The sequence below is a fragment of the Augochlora pura genome, chromosome 10 (assembly GCF_028453695.1).
Source record: "Augochlora pura isolate Apur16 chromosome 10, APUR_v2.2.1, whole genome shotgun sequence".
Lineage (NCBI taxonomy): Eukaryota > Metazoa > Arthropoda > Insecta > Hymenoptera > Halictidae > Augochlora > Augochlora pura.
Window position 1 is genome coordinate 28,918,272 of NC_135781.1, and position 18,112 is coordinate 28,936,383.

General features: G+C 46.7%; 1 protein-coding gene across 1 annotated transcript; it reads right to left on the minus strand.

The window, feature by feature from the left end:
* Positions 1–108: 108 nt before the first annotated feature.
* LOC144475491 (uncharacterized) lies at positions 109–10,728 on the minus strand. The gene is made up of 3 exons (XM_078191448.1): positions 8,470–10,728; positions 7,015–7,128; positions 109–6,450 (listed from the first exon to the last, which is right to left on the minus strand). Exons 1-3 carry the CDS (start codon positions 9,452–9,454, stop codon positions 2,288–2,290), a joined length of 5,262 nt encoding a protein of 1,753 aa, XP_078047574.1. The 5' UTR covers positions 9,455–10,728; the 3' UTR covers positions 109–2,287.
* Between the last annotated feature and the right edge of the window lie 7,384 nt (positions 10,729–18,112).

Genomic DNA, 18,112 nt, shown 5'->3' on the forward strand with positions numbered 1-18,112 from the left:
CACAATTTATACGTCGACGCACCGCCATGACTATAATTTCAAATATCTCGTCAGCGATACAAAATAGGCGAATTCCGGAAAGTTTCTCGGTGAGTCGATTACTCTTTCTTCTTTTTTTTTTGTCATCGATGACTTCGATGATTCGTCCCGGTTTCACAAAAAGTTTCTTTTGTACACATTCACAAGAGGGACATGAACACGATTGTACGATTGAAGCTTTATTTACATACACTTTTTTTTTGTTCACGGTGATATTTTTCAAGAATTAAGTAAATTATATGGTACATGTAAAACTTGTCCTTAAATTTGGCTGTTTATTACCACGAATGTTTGGTACTTAACTTTGGATCGAAACTAATCACGCTCGGGCGCCGTCGCCGACGCCGAACATTACCTTATGGCTCTACTCTAATACGTTAATACTTTGTTCCTATAATATTTAAGTCGCTACAGTACTGACTGGGATACACGGACATTACATCGTGTACCTACGTAATTCGCTCGCCCGTGTGAATCATTGCCAAGTTGTCTACCGTTTTCTTCCCGCGAAACAGCGTGTATTTGCTGTACTGTTTTTAAAGACGTTCTTTGGAAAAGCTCGAACGACACCCACAATAAAGTAACGAAAATAACGTAGCATTACGCGTCAGCAAAATGACAAATCGCTAATAATATTTTGCCCTTATCGCCATTTTCGTTGTTCCGACGAATTCGCTGTGGCAAATTTCCAAGTATTTAAATTCTCGTAATATATAAATATATGATAGAGAGATAACGCAGGAAACAACAGAGTAGCTAAAAATTGGAACAAAAAGGGAAATTTGTCAGACATTATCTTGCTTTTCCGATGGACCGATCAAAGAAGACTTTTTTGTTAATCCTTGCGCGAGACGAGACGTTTCAGTTCACAATGCATTCCTCCTTCATACGCTTAATTATTTAGTCAATTCCGCCACAGAAATTGAATTCAACTTACTCGCGAATCTTTGTCACTGCTAGTTATACTTGCACGTATACTTAAATTTAACATACTTTGTTAAATGTACCGAACGTACTTTGCTTTTATACTTGTGGTTATTAGCGTACGCGATTTTACCATGACTAGAATCGATAACCATTGTTACACAATATGCACAACGGAACGAACAAAATGTCTCTCTACGCAAATACGTTGCAACCGCGACAACGCGGTTCAACCGTACCGCTGAGAATGATCGACGAATGTCTCTGCTATATTAAACTGTATGCCTGTACATACATGTAACAAGTACATTTGGTGTAGCAAACGTGGTGATTTCGCAAAGTTACATTTAACTATTGCAAATGGTTCTCGGAACGAACTTAGAATTTCTTGTTTCGTTTGTTATTTGGGCACTTGTGACGAGCATGCGGTACTGGCAGGGGGCATCGTCGAAAACACGGTGCCCAGCTCGTTCTCCAACAACGAGAAACGCGTCTGACGGTTTTCATTTTGTACTTGAACGAACAGCTCTTTTAAAAAGATCACTTTGTGTTTGTTCCGTCCACTGTCCGTGGTAAAATGCAGTTATTCGAGTCTGTGTCTCTATACGACATTAGGAATCTTTCGATCCAGATGAAGAGAAACGGAAAGGGAATGCGTTGCCGTAATTTTAAAAATCAGATCCTTATTGCTCATTAAAAGCGGACGGTCGTTAGTCACCCGCGGGACATTCTGGAAAGGAATGGCTGCGCGGACAGGTCGAGCTGAATCGTTGAAAAATATAATATCTCGTTGGTGACTAGCAACGTCGCTTTAACGATTAATAAAAATCTAGGTCATCCACACCGTCCAACATTGGCCACGGAGGAATCGGGAGCAACGAAGCCACGCCTACGCGGGACAATTTAGACCGGGGAGGTCAAAATGTATTTTTACGCTCAGTCTTTTAATTTTATAGCGACATGGGGTGAGATATTTTAATGTGAACATCAGAATGCCTTCATTATTTTCATGGAAGAACTGCTGGGGACAAAGTGAAGCAAAACTCAATGAAAAGTTAAACGACAACGTGATAGTAAAAGAACTATTTGTCATTGAAGAAGCAGTTCAGTGTGCACACGAGTACTGTGAAACATTTTAATTGCGTCAATGCTGTACGTTTCCACTGAAAGACTGAGCGACCATTGTCTGCACATCCGCTGCACAGCTTCGCAAGAACTAGTGAGACATCGTTCGCCCCGAAGCGTGGCTCCAGGGGCAATCCAATCTCCAAGGACGAGGCGTATCCGAGCCAGGTCTATCATCCATGACATGCACACACAGAGTTTAAACGTTCATCGCATAATACACCGAATTCTGTACGTGACTGGGTAACGAGACCCCGCTGGGATTCCTCGCGACATAAGGGTTCGACGTAAGTAACATCCCTGGCTGGGAAACGTCCTGGGGTCCGGTGCTGGCGGCCCCTTCCGGCACGCCGCGTTCGATTACAGCATAGGAAGGGGGGCCGATCTGTTGATGTTGTTGATGATGTTGTTGCTTCGAGGGCGAGCAAGGGATTTGCAGAGACGAGGGTGAGCAAGAGGAGGAGGACGAAGAAGAGAACGAACACGAGGAGGAACAAGAGGAGGATGAAACTGAAGAATTGGAAGATGACGAGGACGACGACGAACAGGTCGTCGGCGGTACGCCAGGTTTCGTCACGGGGACGTGATTGGAATCAGTCTGCGGTGCTCCATGGGGATTTTCAGTCACATGATTAGGAAGCACGAGCATGGACGCCTGTTGAGTCGCGATGCCGGTCACCGTGGGCAGAGGAGAGTACGAAACGGGCATGGTGGACGCGTACGAAGAGGACGAGGGCGGGGTCACGGTCTGGGAGAACGCGGTGGTGCAAGGTGCGATCGAGGTAGAGGTCGAGGTAGAAGAAGACAAGAACGTCTGGGCAGACTGCAGCTCGGCGGCGGGCGTGACCACCGTGCGACCCAAGTGCAGCTGATAAAACCGATAAGAGTTCTCGGTATTCGCCAAGCCGCTGCCACCGATAGTGGCGCACCTAGTTGGCGCGATAACGGTGTACGACGACGCGGAGGACGTGGCGGTTATGTTTGTGGTCGACGGCGGGATTTGATAAAATGGAGGCTGACGCCGCGGGTGTTGATGATGATGGTGATGATGGTGGAGTTGCAGGGATGGGCTGGCGGTTCGAGGGACAGAAGCGAACGCGACGCCGGATATTCGGAAGTCCTCCGAAGTCTGCTGATGCTGGTGCAGATGTAGGTGCAGGGTCTGTTGCGCTGGCTGCAGCGTGGGTTGCAATGAAGGCTGTAACGCGGGTTGCAGGGCGGGTTGCAACGCTGGTTGTAGCGCGGGTTGCAGCGCGACGGGGTCGGGGGACGTCATCGAAACTAGCCGAGTGTCGTAAGAACTCCCGGTTGGCACAGGGTGCATGCCTATCGAACCAGGAGGCAACGGAGAGGGTATGTTGGTCTGCGGGAAGTTAGATATCGGCGCGATCGGCCGGTTGGCGATGTGATAATATCTCAGCTGCTGCTGCTGCAACTGTTGTTGCTGAGACGCAGGAATAGACTGGGGCCGCGGCTGCAGCGGTTCGTTTTTGTTCGATCTAGGGTACGGATATCTCTCGATGTGGGTCGCGTAACTGGGGGACGGGTGGGCCGGCAGGATGCGCTGGATATTCTGATAGGTCGGGTCGGATAGCCCGTTGTACGGAACGAAATACATAGTTCGGTAACACTTTCCGTTCGGAGGGAACTCGCTGTTCATCACCGGCATGACGTTGCAGCGATTGTTGGCCAGGGTGGTCACGACTGCAGCAGGGTCTCTGCGCCGGACGGTCGCGGGATGATTGTTCATTGCGTAGTCCCTATTTGCGATCACAGTGTCCATCTCCTCGGCCCCGGCTGCAACGCCTCGGACGTGACGCGCGTTCACCGCGTTCAGCTGTTCTTGGAAATACTGCTGGCCGTTTTTCTGCTCCTGATAAAAGTGGAACGCGGCCTCGTTCACCGGCAGTTGGGCGTGCTGCCTGGCGAACGTGTCCTCGGTGTACGGACTACGCTCCAGCGCAGGCTGTCCGGCGACATTGGTATTCTCGACGATGGTCTGATAGATGTCGTCGATCTGCTTCTGCATCGTATTGATTCGGTTGATCGTGTTCGCGTCCCGATCGTCCGTGAGCAGGGTGCCGATGAACGAGTGGGGGGTCGCATTGTCGAGCGTCGTTTCGTCGTACAATCGAATCCGGCCGTCGATTTGCACGCTGTTGTTGGTCTCGTAGTAGGTCGGTTGCGGCGAGTGGTAGTTCGATTTGGGGACTTGGTTCAAAGTATCGTTCTCCAAGACCGCGCGATGGAAGGATTCAACGGAGCTGTGGTTCGACAATCGTTGCTTGATACCAGTCACGGACGGCCGACGATTGAAGCCGTAGTCGTTCAGTTCGTCGTCGTCACCGTCCTCATCGTTGTTGTCGTTGTCGGTGGCGTTGACGACAGTGTCGTTGTTATCGATGCTCTCGCCCCTCTTGTCGTTGTTGCTGCTGTATCGAAGATCGGTTGCCCGTTGCGTATCGTTGCGAGGTTTGTTATCATATGTGCCACGGTTACTATTCAGATTGTCGTGGTACAAGTGTCCGAATTGCTGACGATTCTCGTCTCGCTCATTCCTGCCGTCAACGATTTTCTCCAGTCTGCTGTCCGCAGCGTAGGCGTTTATGGTATGCATTTTAGAAAAGTAATGATCGTCGACCTCGTTGTAACGACGCTTTAGTCTCTCTGTTCTGAACTTGTCCTGCTCGACGAACGCCAGCAGCTCGTCGGTCGCGTTGTCACCTATGTCGGGTTTGTTGATGATCATCGGCGTGCCTTTGGTGACGTCCGGCGGACCAACATAGTTCCGATCATTTTCTCGCAAAGCTGCCTCGATATCCTCCAAATTGTACGGCGAAGTAGCGTTGTTGTAGTTTGCCGATAAATCACGATTCTCGCCGGGCATAGTTCTAGAGTCGTGGCGGTAGTAATCCTCCTGATTATCCGCATTGCTAACGGTCACACAAGACAGCGGCGCCAAGCTCGCTAGGAACTGTCTACGCACGTCTAAGTGGTTCGTTCTCGCTACCGAATTCTTCGACTGCTGGCACTCCTTGGCAACGGTGTTTTTCCCGTTGCTCCCAAGACCCAAATCGGGCATGTTAGAGTGCTTCTTGTGCACGAACAGGTCCGCCAGCTTCTTGTACGTCGAGTGATTATGCGACTGGTCCGAGATAGTGGTTGACGAGCCGCTGCTGCTGCTGCTGCCTCCGCCCAGCGAGTTTTGCTTATGATAATTCGAGGCCGTGATCGTTGTCGTGACGGACGTGAACGAGGAGTTCGACGCCATGAACGTAGCTGCCAACGAGTTTCCAGTGGCTGGCATCGTTGCATCGGAAAGCTCGAATCCTGGGACGATCGGCATCGCTGTTGGCAGCGGCATCGTCGACGTTGGCGTCGGTGCGGGCGTCACGGTTGGCGTCAAGGTCGGAGAAACGGTGGTTTCGGCTATCGTGGTCGCGTTTCGAGCGAGGGACCTTGTCGCCGGGAACGCGACGGTGTCCTCCTGTCCCGAAGGCGAGTCTCGTTCCAGTAGATCGACCTCGATGTCCGCGCTCGCCACGGAGTCCGTGTTCTCCATCAGGTTCGAGCAGATCGAGTCCTCCTCGTCCTGGTCGACGCAGGTTAGCTGACGAATTCGCTCCTCCAAGGACAGATGCTTCGACGGAGGGGTCTTCTTGCGGGAGCTGGAGCGGTACTTGTCGAGCAGGCTTCGACGCAGCGTGTTCCTCTCGATCGTTCTCTTAATCAGTTCGGTGTCGTCGTCGAAGGAGTTCGTGGTATTGTCGAAGGTTTTGGATCGTTTTACGGGGTCAAGGATGCGCATGCTCTCGTTCGAAACGGAATGATGATCGTCCTGCGAGTCGTCGGGCGAGCTCGCCGAGGGTACGGACAACTTACCGAGCGGTGCTGGTGGAGGCGAAACGAACTTCGGGTTCGGGAACAACTGTCTGACGGCGGAGTTCGGCTTCAGACTGTTGTTCGCCAAAGTAGAATTGCCGATTTTAAATACTAGAGAGAGCTCCTTTATATCTGATGCCGCCTCGCCACGACCGAGGCGGTCCTCCTCGACGTCTTCCACCGTGTCGTTTTTGATCAGCTTCGTTGCCACCGTTTCATCACGGCCGTCAGGCGCACCGAGGCCCGATGATGTTTCCTCACCGCGTCCGGTGCAGTCGTTTGGATTCGCGACATCATTCACCTGAGTCTCGAGAGCGATCCTGTCGGTGACGCTCTTCTTGTCGTTCTTTTCCTCCCCTGCTCGTTCCACGCATTCCCGCTGCACAATGCACTCCTTTTCCTCGCTGATCTCCCGCACGATTCGCCGCTCCGTCACGGTCGTCATGGTTATCGTCTCGACGAGGTAGCGATGGCGTGCTTCTGCAAAGAAAAACGTCCAGTCAGCGCAATATTTTCTACTTTCACCGTGGCCGTCATCGCTACTCCTAGCAATTGAACCGTTTAAATAGACCAGGCTCGCACTGCCAATGAACTACACCGCGCGGTCAGACATACGGTGGTCGATAAAATCCCTCCGGTAATGGGCATTTCGAGGGTCCAGAAGTCAATCAGTGGACGTCTCTTTTGCAAAAGCTTTAGCCGATAAAGCAATATTTCGTTTGCGCGCCGAAACCAGACGGCGGGACTTCATAGCGTTCATAGCGCATCAAAATGACCGGGCATTTGTATGCAGCGTAGAGAAACATGAAAAATTCAGCAGCACCGGACACCGTTCCGTTTTAGTTTCGAGTTTATATTGGAACAGTTCGTGAAAATAAGACAGAGACTGCACGAATTTCAGGTTCCCTGAATATATTTATGCAAATCCGGATTTGCATAAGTATCTACGCTCTAATAATAGATTACCGCTGATGTGAAAGTTAGGAGCATTGCTGCAATTTCTGCAGGATGTAGGCAAGGAAAAGGAAATGCATAAACACACACCGGTGGACGTCGTTCGTTGTGGTTGTTCGTTCGCTTTTTTCACAGTGCCGGCAGTGTCCTCCTCCTCGGGCTTTTGTCGATCGTACACAGCTGATCGCTCTTCCACCGGTGCCGCTGCAAAATGTCATAGTATTTTTAATAAAATCGCGGGCGTCGGCCGAGGCACACGCGGTAGATAGCAAATGAAACAAAAGGGGCCTCCTTCGCGCGTAGGCGAGGGTGATCATTTTTCCCAGGAATGTATACCCGCAGCGTCCTTGTCGCGTACGCACCGTGAAAACACCGGAGTCACGCTACGCTACGCTATACTTCCGGCGAGTATGCGAGGAGGCGGCTCGCGCGCCGTGTGTGCATCGACATTTCAACGTTCGGGAACGCCGCAAATATGCGATCGATGTTCAACGCGTTAAATAGATACTGATCGCGTTAAAGAAGTTACCTCACTGTTGCGAAACGAAAATAATAACGAGCCGCTCAGCCGGTTGCTAAATTAATCTCGGGAGGCTACGGCTACGGTAACAAGCACACGGTCCCGTAATATTAACGCTCCGATACGGCTTTGCGAACAGGCCTGCGTTTTAAATACGTGGGAACACGCGCAACGACCGTGTGCGAACATTCTCCGAGCTCGGGCCTCAATTAAACAGCTTCTTCTTTCTTCTACATTGTTTCAATTATCGTCAATTCCCTGCCGAACGGACAATGAACACGCTACTGGGTGTCTCACGAATTGATGGAACTGATCGATTTTATACTTTTCCAAGGTTTCGCAGGTTCATCGACTTTATAAGAATAGAAGAGTTAACTATTTAAAGGCATCGGAATTATAATATATCCTACAACAGAACATGCGACATATGATTCGATTACATGCACGTTGAGAAATCAGAATATATGGCTTATTGTTAGTAATATGTAACATTAAATACCAATGTTTAAGTTTTTTTGAACATAATCAAGTTCTGTGAGAAAAATATTCTTAGTATTTTAAAAATCCTCGTATGCAACTTGTTGATACTAAAGTAAGCTTAACAATTTGTTTTCAAATGTTAAGTTTCAAGACTATGGGATTATTTGACAAAAATTCTATTTTACAGGATCGAACGTTTATAAAAATGACTGTGTATTCCTGTAATAACGGACAAATTGTTCTGAAAATGTTAGAAGAGACCCATTTCTAGTTTCTTATAGAACAGCCGCGAAAGTCGGATGATGTGGAGCGACCTAAACGTAGCTCCCCTTTAAGACTGCGACTGTTGCGCACGAGAATGCTAAATGACATTGTCCAGCAACGACGCATTCAGTGGAAATTCCATTCTCGTACAGACTCAGCCCTTCGTGCCACCTGTTTGGAGACACCCTGTAGACGGTTCGTAGCGATGTATCTCACGTTTTCCTCGAACAAGTTACGTGTACGAGCGTCGCAGAAGGCGGCGCGAGTTGCGCAACGCTCACCTGGTGGTCTACGACACCGAACATGATCCAAGGAGGACCTAATGCAGGGTGCCGGTGCGTCGGGAACCTCTCCGTTCGAGCAGACGTCCTTGTAACCCTCGGGTGGGCTGAGAGTCTCGTGCTGTTGCGGCTCCTGGCGTGGAAGCGACGACGAGTACATTGACCTGTCCAAGGTCGATTGCGGCCTCGGAGGCGGCGGCGGAGGTGGCGGCGGTGGTGGTTCCGTCGGAGGAGACGAGGCCATGGACGGGGTTGTCAACGTCGACGTCGAGACGCTGCATGGTTTCGTTTCTGGGATTTGCCTTCGATTCGGGTCCGCTCTGAACTCGTCGGCCCTCATCTTTTTGTCCCTTGGTACGGTCCTGGCCATGTGATCCGTCTCCTTGAGCTCGATCTCCCTCGCCTCCCCTTTCCTACCCTTCTTCCTCTGTACACCCTCCATCGCGTCCTCGACAACCTCACCCCCCTCGTCCGCTATCTCGCACTCTTCTCCCTCGTACTCCTCTTCTTCCTCTTCTTCTTCTTCCTCCTCCTCCTCCTCCTCTTCCTCCTCTTCCTCCTCTTCGGCATCTTCGGCGTGCAATTCCCCACAGCTAAACCGTTCGCCGTCGCAGCCACCCTTGTTCCTTGTCACGTCTCCGCCGAGCGTGATCTCCTCGTGATCCCTCTCGACGTCCCGGTACCGCGGATCGTTGTCGTCCGCGATGCCGAAGTGCAGGTTCAGCTCGGCCCTGCACTCCTTGCAGTTGCCTAACCGCAGGAACTCGTGCTCCTGGCAGCAGCAGTCGCAGTCCTCCTCGTAGTCCGCGCAACATTCTTCCTTGATCAGTATTATGTAATCGGCCGCGAAGAATTCGTTTAGCTTCTCGTTGATCACCACACGGTTCTTCTGCGACCGCGTCTTCGATTGGCCGGGCTTCTTCAGCAGGGACTTGAGAATCTTCGCAGGCTGCTCCGCCGGAAGTTTGCTTCCGTGCTCCTTCATTATCGGGGTTTCTTTTCTAGCCGTCCTGTTCCCTCTTGTAGATCCCTCCTACTCCTTCACGGTCCTTTCTCTCGGCGGTGTTGGCGTCCCCTCGTCCTCACAGCCACTTGTTTCCCAATTTCATTCTCGATCAGGAACCAAGGGACCTCGTGGCGGCGCACACGCGTTTCCACAGTTTCCGATCGATCCGATCGAGCCGGACACGATCGACGAGCCGCGATCGCGTTAGGTGACCGTGCCGTTCGCTCCGCACGCCATGTTCCCAGTAGACCCACCGTCAATCCTACAGGACGTCCGTTCCTTGAAACGCGTGCAGTCTCATCGGCGCGAATCACACCGGATTCCTCGAACCACGTCAACCTCACGGAAAGCTGGACACCTCGCACCAGGGACACATCGTGGCAAAATCGGTGCGCATCTCCGGCGGCGGTGTCAGCCAGTATGCAATAAGAACGTCGATAATCTTCCGAGCGGAGTACGGAATAAAATCGATAGCCGCCAGGCCGTCCGCGACGAGAGGAAGCTAATCAACGCCGTGATCGGTTTGTCATCCCACGCGAATATGAAGCAACAACGGTCTCGTAGCAGGCCGAATATCCGTGACCACTCGGAGATACCACTCGGAATACCATCGGAGCTCCGATCAACACCCGTACCGACACACTTCACCGTCGTCCTCGTCAACCATGCCACCACCGTCACCGTCACCGTCACCGTCGCCGTCGCCGTCACCGTCGCCACTGCCACCGCCGTCGCCGTGAGGAGACACAGTCAACGGTGTGCCGTTGTTGTCAGGATCATTGGTGTCCTGTTCGCGAGCCACGGGCCAGTCGGTCGTTCCTGGTGCGCAAGCGAACGCTCATTTTCAGTGACACTACGGTTTATCGATCTCGGACGGCGAACGTGGGCGCACTTCTAAACGATACGACGCGCCGACATGGTTGTCCGCGACGTAGCCCGTTTTCACGCCGTGAACGAGCCCTGATCCCGTACAATTTTTCCACAGGTTCATGCTTCGAGTCGTCAACGATAATCACCCGTTCAACATTTCACTGACGCGCGGATGGCAATTTTCGAGCTCGCTCGCTTCCGCTTGGTGTTTGAATTTGAATTCGAATTCGAGAAAAGCCGTCGCAGGTCGGCCCGACGACGGTTTATATTAAAATCGCGGAATTTATTAATCGAACACACAGGTACGACACCCCGTTGATATTTCACAGGTAATCATCGCGGTATATACGTGTCGCGGTTACCGCGACCACCGTCACTGTGCAATACCGTCGAGACCTGTCTCTCTGCACCGGCGCAGCTTTCAAGTCGAAGCAAACCAGTGGAACGAACTGTAGCCGTACCGTTCCGTCGACCTCGTGGGGACTCCACCTGGTGGGCAACGCTGCTCGGATATGAAATCGCCTGTTCTCCGTTTACCATCGGTTGTCCTCGGCAGGTACGTTCACACGATGAAACGCCGTAGAAAGTTCCGTTCCGATGGCACCTTTCGGCCGCGTGGACACGCAGATATGCACGCGTGCACGCGAGCGGCCGCCATGGAACGCCTTTTATAATGACAGTCGCTGCAGAACAATTTGGTTTTTCCTCGACAACCGACGGTAAGAGCCGTACAAATAAGTAGCACAACGTTGCCACTAAAGTAGCGCACGAGGTGATGGAAATGGCGATGCGGCGATAGGGTGAGATTCAGTGCAGGTTTTTCTGAGATGAGATGGTATTGATACAATTCCGTCGACGTTCTGCGAAACTGTTACCGTTTTCTCCTGCTTCGAATCGTTCAGAGCGTAAACATAGAGGTCAGCGACTTCTTTCTAAACTTTTTCATGTCTCCGCACTGTTAAACAGGTAGATATCTCGTTTAGGATTCTTCTCTTATTTGAATTCGATGATTGAAAACAATGCGCAGTACTCGCGGCGCAGTCCAATCTGAAATGAAATTTTCTGATTGAGAAATTTGATAATGGCATATTCCTGTATTGTTATGATAGAATAATCTCGCCTGTGGTACAACGCGTATACCGCAGTGCATTGAGGAAAAACTGAAACCACAATTGTTGCATAATTGTCTGTTGTCTTCATTCTGTTCTACGTTCCTTCAGCTTTCAAATGGGTCTTAGCTAGATGAATCGGATTGTGTTGTGGGAAGTCGTTCGAAACCAGAAGAAAGCCGTCGTAATAATGTTAAATGGGATTGACTTTCACGTTTTCTCGTGACCGTCACGGTGAACGCAGTCAAGACGTCTTATGGATTGTTTCGTTAATAGGGTAAATATTTAACGACGGATATTTGCAGTTTTCTTCGTCGATGTTGAACTCGTGTATAACCGTGACGGTTGTGAGTGTAGAACGTAGTTGTAACTACGCTCTCACGTGGGTTAATCAATATTTAATTTTGTAATACGCGAGATAACGAGCTTTACGAATTGGGCACGAATTGGCTCCGCCATCTACGACGAGCCGATCAAGTCGCTAGCATATATTAGTCTATATGTTTAACCTGTTAGCCAATGATTTTGCGACTCATTGCAACATTTCCTTCTCATTGATAATTTTCAGCTAAAAGATCACTTACAGAGGTGATATTGTTACATTGTATTTGTGAGATGCATACTATAAAGTTTATTTATTATTGCACATATCCAATACGGATGATTCTTACCGCTTCTTCTATATAAACAATATAAATTCCAGTCAGAATAATTCGCTCCGTAAAATCTACGTTTAGCGCTATTCGAGGTAGCGGCAAAACGCTCAAACTGTTCAACGATTTAATTTCATTTACCTCCGCTAGATGTCATTACCTGTCATTTCGCTTCAAAATTTGAAAATAGCGCCATTAGAACAGTACACGTTTGTATTTTCTCTTTTCTTTCCACGTCTGTTATTAGAGAATGCTTACGAATCGTGGAGACATGTAATCTGTGCACTCTTCTATCTCAGGGTCTAATTTATCGATTCCATAGGAAATGTAATTACAAACGAGGTATAGGAGTAGACTGTACATCTAATGTATTATCAGACTGTGATATTGCAGAATATTCTGCAGGGTCGGCAATACAGAATCTCGTATAGAAAAGTGCATTGTGTGAAATATTGCCATGTCTATACTGATTTTTTGTCTTTTGGCTAACAGTTTGCGCAATTTTCCACAGATCACCAAAGTCAGCTACAATTTTTCTCCACAAGAGGCGCTGTTATCGACCAGTCAAATCTGTGTTACATTTGTCAGGTCAGAAGTGTTGTTAGCAACTGGTAAATAATTTGTATTTGTACGTAGTTTCTATTTTTTATTGCTTCTTTATGTTTACTTTTTATGCATGCAAAACCACAGCGACAGATTCTTTTCAGCTATACACATAGATATTAATATAATTTTAATATGCATATCGATATGTATAATTCCTCAGATTTTAAGCAGAAATAGCACGTGTTGCCATCTAGCGGAAGAAAAGTAGAGTAAATGGTTGAACAGTTTCAGCGTTCCGCCAGCACTACGTATGGCGCTACATGTAGGTTTTACAGAGCAAATGATTCGTGCCAGAATTTACATTACATCTTACGGAAAAAGCGGCAAGAATCATCTGATATTATACTTGCAACAGTAAATAAAATGATTTTATTCATTAGATATTTTTGAGTCTTACGTGAAATCTAAACAGTCGTATTTCATGATGTAATTTATCTCAGATCGTAGAAACGTTCAAATTTATTTAATAAATCGATAAATATCGACTGATCTCATTCAGTAAAAGATTATTGCATTTTATAGGATAAAATGCATCGTGTTAGGCCACTCCTCTCATGGATTATTCAACAATCTACATTCGTTCTTAATCATGTCTTTAATTAGGCAAATAATGCCCATTAACTACGTCACGTCGATCGTATCTCCGTTAGTGTGCAATAGAACGTTCGAAAACGAGCATTTAAATGCCGCGACGCATTCGGGCTGTGCATTCAGGCAGCAGTATCAAAAATTCGCTGACAACAGTCCCTCCCTCGCAATAAGGTTGAACTGTCGAACGTTTTCCAGATCGGAAAACGAAAAGGTGTATTCCCATCTGGACTGCTCAACCGTTGTAGGAGCCCGGTGCCTCGACTTTGCTTCTATCTGTCGAGATTTCACCGGCTACGTGATCCGGTTGCGAACGGCTTCTCATGTGCGAAACGTCTGCATCCGAAGTTGCAACCATTGCCTGAGGGCATCTCTACGCGAGAGCTAGCTATTATAATTGATTCGGGAAGAATAGAAACTAAATAAAAAATTGAAAAATGCTAATCACTAAAACAGCAGCCAATTCAGACACGTAAGAAATTACAAAAGTTGATGAAAACACTGTAGTTCCTTGGCATTGTAAAAACACACGATTTCAATTTCACCGTCGACGATTTATTGTCTAAAGTATTGATAAAGATTCGGTAAAGTTCATCGGTTCGGTTCTATTGATTCAAGCGTCAGTTTACAACAAACATTCTGAAACTGTTTTTTGTGGGAATCGGCGAGTGTTCCCGTTTTTTTTTCTTTTAAACAATTTTGAAAGCACAGAGAATGATGAATTAAATCCGCTTTATATCTCTACGCGTGCTACAACATATTTCAATTTGAGCAAAATCTCGACCGTCGGGGATAAAAGTGATCGATGCGACACGGAATGGTCGAAATATAAAGTTTGGACAATAGAACGTCCGAATAATAAGACCTCGCTATATAGCGCGAGCCGAAGCTGGGCTGGAATAGAATTTTCATCGCTGGTTGAAATGGTTCTCCGCACTTGTCCGCGTGATCGACTATCAGTCGATCGTGAGTCAGGGCGATATTTAAAAGTCGTTCGAGTAACGGCGATTCTTCTAAATACGCCGCGAGAATGTGCATTCTGTCGTGTCAGGTGGGTTCCTCGTTAACAACGATTTTTCTTTCTAACGGGTGCAGTAACCATGTATAATTTAATTACACCTGCATCAGGAACTACTTTGCTGCAGAATCAGAAGCGAGTCCGTAATTAATTTGAGCATCCTTGTGGCTGCGAGCTTACGGCATTCTCGAGAACAGCTCATAAAATTGGCCAACATCCGCGGACCTAGCAGAAGTATTACGTATTATCTTTAGAGTATTCATACTGCGTACTGTTTGTGTTCATTTCAGTCCGGTTTGCTGTTCCGCGTTTACAGCAAGGGGCATAAATTCTCACGTTACAGCGCTGCGCGCATTATAGAATTTCACGTTCGTATTGTTAAACGTTCCACGATAGGAAATCTTTACGGTAGCCTGACCATTCGATCAACTAATACGAGAATCATTAGATATCGAAATTTCACCTGCGAATTCGATAACGAAACGCAGAATTAAAACATTCATCCTTTTATCTAATTTCAATATTAATCGTAGCAAACACATCAGGATTGACGATATCTCGTTGATATTTTATTTTTTGAATAATAAAAAATGTTAATCTTCAATAAACATTCGAATGGAAATATGTCTATTTCATCGGTTCGAGTTTCGATGTCATTGGTAACAAGGGGTTAGGAGAATTACCTTTGGTTCTGATATGTTTAGTAAAGCCGCTGCGCGTGTTAGGTTTACGATCTCTCGATAAATTGGCACGAAATCACCGTACGGCTAGAATATGATGCACAAAATCGCGTAAAGTACGATTCAACTATGATAATATTGCTGATAAAAATTCCGGCCGCGTCGCTGCCGTGCAGAAAATTCACATAAAGTCGGAAAATTTATGGCGCCGGTGTTTGGGAACGAGGTAATAATATCGGCTAAGTTTCGAACATTTGATTGGGCCGGCGGGATCACGTTCGTTTTGAGTTATGTCTATGACATTGTATTCGTTCTCTGTGCTCCATTCGAAACGGGATTCCAAAATGCGATTTAATCTGTCGTCTCTCAGTCTCTTCTCAGCGAAAATTCATTCGTTTTTTCTGTTCGTAGATATTCCAGGTGTGTACGATGTTTGATTTCTGTCTGTATAACAAAATGTATTTGTTCAACAAAGAGAAATTTGTTCAACATTGTTAGTGAAATAAAATTGACTATTTTAGAGTGTAAAATAATTTGCATCTTTGCATATTACGTCTGCTGGTATCTTCAAGATACAACAATTTTGTCAATACATTTCTACACTAAATTTTATTTAAATTGTTCAATATGTGCTGGTAGAAAATAAAATTGATTAAATTATGTTATTATTAAATATGTGAACTCCAGAACTTTGCTTTATCTTTCGCCTAATATTCAAAGAAGCTTTCGCATTTGTCTCATGGGAATATTTATATCGATAAAAGAAACTTCGACTTCTGAAGCAACGTTAATTAAATCTTTTATTAGCAAGAACCTCCAAAAGTTCGTCAACAGGGCACCGTGGTTGGCTTCCCTGCCCTAAATCAGCAGAGATATTTCACGATATCTCGTAAGGGCGGCCAAGTACGAATATTCGTTCCCCCGGACAATAATTCAGTCAGAGGAAATTGTACAGGAGTACTTTGATCATACTCATTGTCTGGGTCCGCTCGAGGGGGGCGGTATCATGGCGTGCGGGAGGGTAACGAATTGTCTCGTTGATCGAAAACGGTGTACTATATAAAGCTGTCCCTGGACAATAAACCGGTTTCTCCTGGAAAATATTTCCCGACATTGTCGGGCACTCGTAACAAAGAGTTCGCCCGATAAACCGGCGCCCGGGGGTGGCGTGGGTGGCCGTGAAAATAAGGAATGGGGGGTGACACGGAGGGCAGGGTTACGGATACGGGGTGCAGCATTACTATCCTGATAATGGAGTAGCGGTCAATGGGGCGATAGATCGCGCCATGGAGACGGCGCTGTAACACGCGCGAGAGCCGAGCAAGCTCTCCAGGGAACTGCTCAACCCCTTTGCCAGGTTGCCGTCTTCCTGCTTGCCTGCCACTTCCAGCCCGGGCCATAGCCAGGACCGTTTCGGCTGCTGTCTTACTCGCGGCTATATCCGCTGGCCCTTTTCCTGATGTCACCCGTCGATCCTTATCGGCCGCGAACACATTCCCACGACCAACCGTAACAATGCCCGCCCCCCAGAATGTAACTGCAAACATCTCGCCGAATATCACCGGTCCGCCAAATCTTTTTCGGCTCCCTTATCAACGCGTTCGAAGACCTTCGGTTTTCTCGCGTACACCTTCCCCGCTCTAAACCCATTCGTTTCCAAGATATATAAATCTTCCTTTAAACGAAACACTACCCTTTTACAAATCTTTCTGTACCTGTTTTCAAGGCGAATAAATGTAATTTTGTATATTTAAAAAAAATTGCTTCTGTGATTATTGTGAAAATTGAACGAAGGCGGTCGGGCAATAGGTTTTGATAAAACAAGAGGCTATATTTAGAGGTGCTATATTTTAGGTTACTTTTAAGAAATCTGTTCTAAACACCTTTTCTCTTTCTTCTAAATAACTAATTAAACAACATTAAGTAAAGAGTAAAAAATAAATCCTTTCTTGTCTATAGATACGCGTTAAAGCCATGGAAAATTTGAAAGCTTTAAATAATGTCATATATTTGCAACTCGTCGAGATTATTAGAGGAAACAAGAACGGTGTCGTCGTCTCGCAGTAGTTGCAGTGAATTTTTACTTTGCACAAAGATCCGCAGTCTAATGGCGACACGTTTGAAGTTTTCACAAGAATTAAATTCCATGGTGAAAAGTGTTTTTCTCGCGGTTGTCGTGTATAGAAGCGCGTGTGTTACAAAGGGCGAATATAATTTGCAAAAGGATGAACTTTGAGTGGAAAATCTGTGCCAGGATGACGACGATGACAGGCGTCAGATTCGTTAGATGGATCGCTGAAGTGTTGCAACTGCATCGCGCATTTTGATGCATTGGAACGTGCAAGTTTCTGATATGTGAGAAGACGTGTGCTGGTAAGAATTTGAATTCGGATATTGTAATATGTTTAGAAAGGGGAAGCTTCCGGTCGATGTTCAACGCGATATGTGACCGCAAACGCTTCGCTGAATTTTACTAGTAAAATTTTCAACTTTCTTTTTAACACATTCCTATTCGAGAGTCTCAGGGTTTCTTGCTGGAACGACTGACAGTTTTCAGATTGGCTAGATTGATCACTGTTTCAACTTCTCTTTAGAAATGTTGCTACCAGGCTGCGGCTTACAATTGACGTACGCGAATTGTAAGAACGGAAGTATGTTAGTAGAATGTTGAAATAGTTAACACTCGGTTGACCATGAATATAAATATTGGTATTTGACTATCTGGTTTCCGATAATTAATTTTTAATTCCCACACGTTTTATTTAGGCTTATTGAAAAATTCAGTGTTTGGAAATTACCTTAAAAATATGTTAAAAAATACATCGAACGAATTGGTTTATCAAGTTATAAATAAGCATCAGTGTGCTGAGCTATATTTTACTCAAAGGGGTTCCTCGTTTGTCCGTTAATTAACAAAGGAACTTTCCGGCAAAACATTGTCTTGTAAACTCTACCATTTCTAAAGTAATAATTAGAAAATTACTATATTGAAAGCAACGATGAAAGTATTCAACAAAAAGTGGAGAAAAAAAAGTTTCCAGTTCATAACGTTTATTGCAACCTCTTGAGGAGTATTTGAGATACTTTTAATAACGGAGAAGATAACAGTAAAG

Coding starts and splice junctions, on each gene's coding strand:
- LOC144475491 (XM_078191448.1), bottom strand. CDS start 9,454: ATGAAGGAGCACGGAAGCAAACTTCCGGCGGAGCAGCCTGCGAAGATT. Junction 7,129..8,469: donor TCGGTGTCGTAGACCACCAG/GTGAGCGTTGCG, acceptor GACATTTTGCAG/CGGCACCGGTGGAAGAGCGA. Junction 6,451..7,014: donor ACAACGAACGACGTCCACCG/GTGTGTGTTTAT, acceptor TTTTCTTTGCAG/AAGCACGCCATCGCTACCTC.